The sequence below is a fragment of the Martes martes genome (genome assembly GCF_963455335.1).
Source record: "Martes martes genome assembly, chromosome: 10".
Classification (NCBI taxonomy): Eukaryota; Metazoa; Chordata; class Mammalia; order Carnivora; family Mustelidae; genus Martes; species Martes martes.
The window spans coordinates 16627334-16636771 of NC_137898.1; the positions used below are offsets into that span (position 1 = coordinate 16627334).

The window sequence follows — 9438 nt, forward strand, 5'->3', positions numbered from 1 at the left end:
CAGCATCCATGATATGTTGTTGAACTCCCGTACCCAGACCTCTAATCAAAGGGTAGAAATGGGAGAAGCACCACACATTATTGACCCTAGTGACCCACTATCAAGTTTTTTGCTTCCTATTCCCTTTTACTTATGCTCTTCTTGCTTCAAAGTCTTCATTCCAATGGGAGAAATGTTTCCAGCAGGGGACACAACAATTCTATTGAACAGTGTTAGGACTGCCGCCTGACCACCTTGGATAGCTCATGTCTTTGAATCTAAAGGCAAAGGAGTAAGTTGTTGTGCTGGCTGGGGTGACTGATCCTGGCAACCAAGGGGAAATTGACTACTACTGCACAGTGGAGATAAGGAAGAGTATATCTAGAATACAGGAAATCCATAGGACCACTTTTAGTATCACCATACTCTGTGATCAAGGGCAATGGAAAACTAAAACCATGCAATCCAGGCAAAACTACTAATGACCCAGACACTTGAGGAATGAAAGTTTGTGTCACCCCACCAGCTAAAGAAACACAACCAGCTTTCCTGTGTGTTGAAGGCATATTGAATACAGAATGAATAATACAAGAAAGTAATTAAAAATTAATCATGGGACTGTTACAAAAATGAAGATGGTATTTATTATTTATTTATTTAATTTAATTTTTTATTTTTTTAATTTCTTTTCAGTGTACCAGAATTCATTGTTTATGCACCACACCCAGTGCTCCATGCAAAACGTGCCCTCCATAATACCCACCACCAGGCTCACCCAACTTCCCACTCCTGCCCCTTCAAAACCCTCAGATCAGAAGATGGTAATTATTTTATTTACTCTTTATATTATGGATATGTTTATGTGTGTAAATATATATATTTAAAGCAATTTTTTTTGCTTGTTTCTTTTCTTCACTTTCTTATTACCTTACCATGAAACTGAAGATACATGGCATTTGTGCCATACCCTTTTTGTATTTTTATTTTCCATCATAGTTTTAGCTAACTAAACATCAAGGGGAAAGTACAAACCACCCAAAAGTTTTACCTTGCCTTTTTTTGGAGGTTTTAGAGCATTTTCATTTGCATACAGAATAGTTGTACAATGTTAGGTAGAATTATAACCTTGAAAAGTCTTTATTTGGAGTTTAGGTGTTATTTATGGAGATTATACACACACACACACACACACACAGTGTGAATAATCAAGGGACTGGTTAATTTTATGTGTTAACTTATCTAGACCACTGGGAGCTCAGATATTGGTTTGACTCTTGCTTTTGGTGATGACTAAGATTTTTCTGGATGATATTAACTTTTGTGTTGGGAGAGTGAATAAAGTAGATTGCTCTAACTAAAGTGGTTCCTCATCCAACCAAATGAAGGCCTGAAAATTATGGAAGACTAACCTTCCATGAGTAAGAGGGAATTCTCCATTCTCCTGCCTGAGAGCCTGCAAACTGCACCATTAGCTCTTCCTGTCTGATGTTTCCACTCTGACACATAACTCTTCCTGATGTACAGAGCTCCTGCCTGTGGACCTGAACTGGGACATCAACTCTTACAGGCTCATAGCAGTTTCTGGTGTTCAGACTCAAAATGGGACATTGATTCTGCAGATTTTGCACTCTTCATCTTCCATCTAAACAAAAGCAAATTCTTTCTAACAAATCATTGTGTGTGTGTGTGTGTGTGTGTGTGTGTGTGTATCTCTACTCTGAAAGATGTCACATTTTCATGGATCAGGAGACTCGATATTGTTTAGAAGTCAGTAATATATGAAACAATTCACTTTTAATAAACCCATATCAAAACTCCAATGGCAATTTTTGAGGATATAGAAAAATCAGCTGACAGTTTCATATGGAATCTCAAGGGATCTTTAGTCAAAAGAAAAGAAATAAATATTGAAAAGAAAAAGTTGTAAGTCTCACATCTCCTGATTTTAAAGCTTATCATAATATTATAGTAATGAAAACAGTGTGGTAATGGCATTAAGACAGGTTCATAGACAAATGGAATAGATTGGAGAGCCCAGAAACACATCTCCTATAGGGTCACCTGACTTTCTACAAGGGTATCAACATCACCTAATAGGAAAAGGATAGTTTTTTTTCAACAAATAGTTTGGAAAAACTAGAGATTCATGTGCAAAAGAATAGAAGTAGGGCTTAACTTACACTGTATACAAAATAAACTGGAAATGGATCAAAGACCTAAGTATAAGAGCTAAAACTGTAAAATATTTAGAAGAAAATATAAATGAAAAAAAAAAAAGCTTCAAGGGGTGCCAGAGAGAATTCGTAGGTTAAAGCCTCTGCCTTTGGCTCAGGTCATGATCCCAGGGTCCTAGGATCGAGCCCCACATCTAGCTCTCTGCTCAGCTGGGAGCCTGAATCCTCCTCTTTCTCTCTCTCTCTATCTGCCTGCCTCTCCACCTACTTGTGATCTCTGTCTGTCAAATAAATATATAAAACCTTAAAAAAAAAGGAAAAATCTTCAAGACATTATTTTAGGAAATAATTTCTTGAATATGACAATAAAAAAAGATTACAGAAGAAATAAATAAATAAATGAATAAGCTCAGAGTTAAAAACTTCTATGCATCAAAGGCCACAATCAGTGAAAAGGCAACTCATGGAATTCCTAAAACTCAATATCAATAAAATCTTTGAATAAACATTTATCAAAAATATACATACAAATGGGCAATGAGCAGATGAGAAAATACCCAACATCATTAAACACTTATGTACATACTATTCATAGGAATATAAAAATGGCATAGTGACTATGAAAGACAGTATGACATTCCAGAAAATTAATAATGCAATGATCAAGTGATCTCTAATTTTCACCTCCAGGTATATAACAAAAGCATTGGAAGTGAGGATTGGAAGAAATATGTGTACCCTCATGTCCATATCAGCAATAGTCATATTAGCAAAAATAGGTAAGCCACCCAAGTGTCCATCAACATATGAACAAACAAAATGTAACACACATACAGTGAAATATTATTTGGCATAGAAAAGGAAGGTTCCTGAGTCATGCTACAACAGAAATACACTTCGATGACATACTATGTGGAATAAGCCATTTATGTTTTAAAAAACCTCATATTTTATAACAGGTTTATATTAACAGGGAAATGGTGAAAAAGAGATTTCCCACACGCTCTGTGCTCAGTTTCCTCTACTACCATCTTACATAGAAGAGTACATTAGTTCACAAGTAATTAACTTCATGGGAACACATTATTTTTAACTAACAACCATATTTTATTCAGATTACTTTCACTAATGGCTTTTTTCTCCTCCAGAATCTCATCCAGCATCCCACATTAAATTCAGTTGACATATCTTCTTTAGCACTTCCAAACAGTGAGTTTTTCTAGATACTCTCTTATTTATTTCAAGTACAATTAACATACAGCATTTTGTTACTTTCAAGTGTGTAAAATAATGATGCTACATTTCTATAGCTAACGCAGTGTCCATCACAATAACTCTTCTCAACTGTTTTTGTTTTTGATGAACTTGACTGTTTTGAGCAGAACTAGTGAGACTTTATTTTATTTTATTTTATTTTATTTTATTTTAAGATTTTATTTATTTATTTGACAGAGAGATCACAAGTAGGCAGAGAGGCAGGCAGAGAGAGAGGAGGAAGCAGGCTCCCCACCAAGCAGAGAGCCCGACGTGGGGCTTGATCCCAGGACCCTGAGATCATGACCCGAGCTGAAGGCAGAGGCTTAACCCACTGAGCCACCCAGGCACCCCCTAGTGAGACATTTTATATAAAAACCTTCACTTGGTGTTTGTTTGATATTTTACTCAAGATCAGACATGGGTTGTGGGTTATTAGGAGAAAGATCACAGAGGCCAAGTTCCACTTGCATCAGATCATGCCAGTGGGTACATACGTTCAATGTGACTCAACACAGTTGATGTTACCCTTGACCACCTGGTTAAGATAGTGTTTTCCACATTTCTCCTCTCTAAAATTACTCCTTCCATCCCACTCCACAGTGAGACTTTTGGAAGGAACTCATTTGTGTACACTCTACAAATAAGAGACTGAGAATTAGCCTACAATCCTTTGAGAGAAGAGTAACTGCAGTATCGTTAGGGATTCTTTTATTATGGGAGATTTGTTTAGTTCCCCATATTGATTACTTATTTAAGTGTTTATTATCATTATGAATTTGTGGAGTATTTAAACTATGAGTTGCATTTCAATTCAGTGTCATTTACTTTGTTCCTCAATTTTTTCCAGCTTTTGTCACCAGGGGCTCTTCCCATTGCTCTTGTGTCCCTTTGCCATATTCTCATCACAGTGTGTTTGTGTGTGTGTGTGTGTGTGTGTGTGTGTGTGTGTGTGTGTGTGTTTGCACTTACTTACCTTCCATCACTCCAAGATGCTCCAGTTTATCCTGTACATTCCCTGCCCTAGGCATAGAATCAGCCATTTACTTAAGAAATTCTATTCATTTTCTTGGATAATGGTATCAAGAACCATGCCCTGGCCACTAGATCACTAGGTAATCACTGTTTTTATTATTATTATTTTTTTATTGTAGCCAGACAACATCCTTTATGGCCCAAATAATCACCTTTAATTTCAAGAAGAGATCACCTTTTTCCCATAATCTCTTAATGCATATTGAAGATTAGGTTCTTTACTACTTCTAGCTCAGGATTCTTAATTAAAAAGGAAGGGGGCAAAAAAGGAACAAAAAAAAAAAAAAGGAAGGGAGATTTCAGGTGATTACCTTCCCTAGACTCCAATATTTTGCATCACTCATGTTTAAATACCAGGGCAGGAAAGGAAAAACGGGGAGCATTTTCTTTCCAGTCAACAGTCCATGTGAGATTTTATTTCAGAAAGTGTGGAATGAATCCAGGACCAACTTCTTCAGGCATGCGGATGAGAACATGAGCTTCAGTGACATCAAATGAGATCAGACAGAATTTTAAAAACACTTTTTTATTTTTTTTAATTATCACCTGAGCAAAGAGTAGCCAAATTACCTTTAGAAGAAGGGAGAAGACCTGAACATACTAACCTTCAGGTAAACTCTTATCAAAGCTGATAAGATTTGTGTTAGGGATTAACATAACTGTGTATATAACTCATAGAAAATTAATCTGATCAATGCCACAGTGTGCATCTGACACATAAAAGACATTTGTGGAAGGATAGAAAGTTTAGAGGATTTTCTGGACATAGATTACAATGGAAACTGAGAACACCGAATGATAGAAATGCACAGCAGCAACTGGTGGAGAGATAAGCAAATAGAAATAATATCTATTTGAGTGTCCAAGGAAGTGCTCCATGGAGATAATGATTTTACTTGGGATGGAGGAGGCTTGCCTTTTAGGTGTAAGTGAGTATTGGACTGAAAACTATTGGATTTTATCAATAGGAAAGTCCCTAGATCTTACATTTCCTTTTTAATACTTATTAATAAATATGTACTTTTTTCCTAGATGATATATTTATCAGTAAACAGAAAAAAAGGTGCCTCTCTTATGTTGCTCCCTTTGAATGTAAGCCTCTCATATATATTATTATATGAACTATACGAATGTCTCAGTCTGTATCTCTATTATGTAGATAGATGAATAGCTCTGGATGGATAGAGGATAGATAGATGATGATAGATGGTTGATAGATAGACAGATGATAAATACAGCATATATCAATAAGTAGTTGGGTGGATAGAAAGATAGATATATTTTTATAATATTTAACTGTTAGAAACCACAGACAAGTTTTCATTCCTGTTTGCCAAGAAGTTGGACAAAGAGCATATCTGGCAAACTCCTAAGAGTGCAGGGAAATCATACTGATTGGCAGTGTGGTTGGGGCATGATGTGGTTAAGAACCATGAGTCCAGAACTGTCTCTACAGTGACTCACACTCTGACACAGACATTTAAATCTTACACTGATCCTAGGAATCTTGCTGTCCCTGCAGCCATTGTCAGAAGACAGTTGTTACGAATCTTATGAACCACTAATATGCCAAGGTGATTAACAAATCAACCACTAAGAGAATATGTTTAAAAGCTTTATTTTTAATGCAGCATCATTATGATGTATTTTCAACAAAGAAAAGGGGTATTTTAAAATGGTAAGTAATCCTTTATATTGTATAATATAAAATATGAAAAAGTTTATCATAGAAACGATTTTAAACTCTAAACAACTAGAAATTATTGTGAGTTAAAGTACAGGACATAAACAGTCAAGCTAGCAGATTAAAATAAATTTCATAATGGATTGGACCAAATGACTGAATGTTCACAGGTAAAATATTATTTGTTTCTCTCTTGTTCTCTCTCTCTCTCTCTCTCTCTCTCTCTCATGTTTCTCTCTCTTTTAGGTGTCCTTATGGAAAACACTATCAAAAGTTTCTACATAATTCCTTGATTGTTCAGAATACTTACTAGAAAATACTTCATAACTGAACTACAAGGCTCAAATAGTGTGAAAGAGCAGTATGCACATATTGCAGGAGTTTTCTCCATTTTCCCACATCCTGTCATAATAGGTCCTTGCTGTAAACTAAAGAGAGATCTTCACTTCAGAAAGATACCATCTCATACCAATCTCCTAGATTATTGTTTATAATGCCTAAAGAATCACATATACTTTTATTATTGACATATTTCATTGTTTCTGTGAGCACTCAGGTGAATAGATTGTGAATAACTATTATGATTCCCACCTTATTCAGAAGAAAACAACACAGAAGGTAAGGGATTACACACTGGTAATTGACACATCCATGATCATATGGATTTGATCTCCAAATGAAGTAATCATTTCATAATACTTTTTATCTGTAGATTATTTCTAACTTCCATTTCTCCACTTTGCCTGAAATAATGCAACAAAACAACAGCGTGTCTGAGTTCATACTGTTAGGATTGACCCAAAATCCCATGAGACAGAAAATGGTATTTGTAATCTTCTTCATTTTTTATGTGGGAACTGTGGTAGGAAATTTGCTTATTATTGTGACCATCAAGTACAGCCCTACACTTGGGAGCCCCATGTACTTTTTCCTATTTTATTTGTCTCTTACAGATTCCTGCTTCTCAACATCCATAGCCCCCAGACTAATTGTGGATTCACTCTCCGCAAAAAAAATCATATCTTACAATGAGTGCATGACTCAAGTCTTTGCCCTACATTTATTTGGCTGCATGGAGATCTTTGTGCTCATCTTCATGGCCGCTGATCGTTATGTGGCCATCTGTAAGCCCTTACATTACCCAATCATCATGAGACGACAGGTCTGCACAGTCCTTATTATTCTTGCATGGATAGGATCTTTTATCCATTCTATAGCCCAGATTATCCTGGCCTTGAGACTGCCTTTCTGTGGGCCCAATTTAATTGATCATTACTGCTGTGATTTGCAACCCTTGCTGAAACTGGCTTGCATGGACACCTATAGGATCAACCTACTGTTGGTGTCTAACAGTGGGGCCCTTTGCTCAAGCAGTTTTGTGATTCTGATAATCTCATACATTGTCATCCTCCATTCCCTGAGAAACCACAGTGTAGAAGGGAGGAAAAAAGCTCTCTCTACTTGCACTTCTCACATCATAGTAGTAATCTTATCCTTTGGTCCATGCATATTCATATATACACGCCCCCCAACCACTTTCTCGATGGACAAGATGGTGACTGTATTTTATACTATTGGGACCCCTTTTCTCAATCCACTCATCTACACCCTGAGGAATGCAGAAGTGAAAAATGCCATGAGAAAGCTCTGGCATATCAAAATTGCCTCAAAAAGCAAAAGATGAATTGAGATCTTTGGTTGATTACTGAACCTGTACACATATCAAATACGATAGTGTATATCTTGACTTGCTGGATGCACTCTAAAAAGGACAGCTGGTTTCATTTCTTTTATCTGTACTTCTGTCCTCAAACTAGTAGCTTCCCTCATAATGCCGGCCTGGTTCTTTCTTTACCTGAGAGCTCAACTCTGACACTATGGATTATGAAATACTCCTCACATCTCAGTCTACACTCTGTTTTGGTAAAGAGAAAGATATTTATACAATCACAACTGTTCAAACAATAAACAGCCAGAAAGCAAGGAAGAAATGAAGGAAGGAAGGAAGGAAGGAAGGAAGGAAGGAAGGAAGGAAAGAAGGAAGGAAAGAAAGAAAAGGAAAGAAAGTCTTGTTCTCTATGACTTGAATTTTCTCTAAAGCACATTTCAATTAAGGTATCCAGCTTTCCCTGAGCACATTCAGAGCAAAGGAGCTAATTGTGAGTCAAGAAGTTCTTTTCATTATATCATTAGATTATCTTGAAAAAAGTTTCATCCTAGTGAAACAAAGGCTATATATATATATACATATATATACACACACACACATATATACGTATATGAATATACGTATTTTTTCTTATACAATTGCTTTAATGTTTCCTTTGACTATTAGGATAACAGAGATGTTATGTATAGGATTATCTAAATGTAAAAGGTCTTATGATATTCAGCTAATTTCTATGATTGTTAAATGGGGGCTACAACTAGAGACTTCTACAACTCTAAGGGGGAAAGAAGTAAAACCATTTATGCTGTCAAGAATAAATAAGAATTTACAATACACCATAGATACAACATATTATCCAAGCATGAAGTACAGAAAGGTAGAATCAACTTTAAAGGAAAAAAGTGAATATAATTCCATCTACAATCGGGTTGTATCAATGGAATAAAAGAAAGTTTGGGAGGCATTCAGAAATACTCAGTATCCTTGTATCTAGTTAATGGAGTGCGAGAGAACTTACTCTTGCAGCAAGAAGCCATTTTCTTTCTCTGTTGGTGCTTCATTACTAATGGGGTAGTGTGCATTATCAAGTTAGAATTGCCAATAGAATCTGATGTTCATAGTGAGCAGAGCAGATTTACAGCCATGCCTTGAATAGATGCATACCAGGGATTATATCATGAACTTCTAAAATTCATTCATTTCAGAGAATACAAAAAACTAACTCAAAGGGATACATGCATGGCAAGGATTACAGCAGCATCATCTGCAATGAACAAATTGTGGAAATAGCTGCAGTGTCCATCAAATGATGAATTGGAAAATATAGGGTGTATTTAGGTATATGGTGCATTTTTATATATATCTATATATAGATAGATGATGATAGATAGATGATAGATAGGTAGCTAGATGGATAGATATAATGGCATGTGACTCAATTATCAACAAGAATGGGAAGTGAGATCTTGCCATTTCCCATGACAAAGATGGAGCTAGAAAGTAGTATGTGAGGCAAAAGCAGTCAGTCAGAGAAAGATAAATACCCTATGATTTCACTCATGTGAAAATTAAGAAACAAAACAAATGAGTATAGGAAAAAACAGAATGAGGGTGTCAAATCAACAAACAGATTCTTAAGTATA

At 35.9% G+C, this 9438-nt stretch overlaps 1 protein-coding gene across 1 annotated transcript; it reads left to right on the forward strand.

The window, feature by feature from the left end:
• Positions 1 to 6877: 6877 nt before the first annotated feature.
• LOC308351581 (olfactory receptor 4C11-like) lies at positions 6878 to 7810 on the forward strand (the record flags this gene model as incomplete). Its single annotated transcript, XM_080817381.1, has 1 exon — positions 6878 to 7810. One exon carries the CDS (start codon positions 6878 to 6880, stop codon positions 7808 to 7810), a length of 933 nt encoding a protein of 310 aa, XP_080673507.1.
• Between the last annotated feature and the right edge of the window lie 1628 nt (positions 7811 to 9438).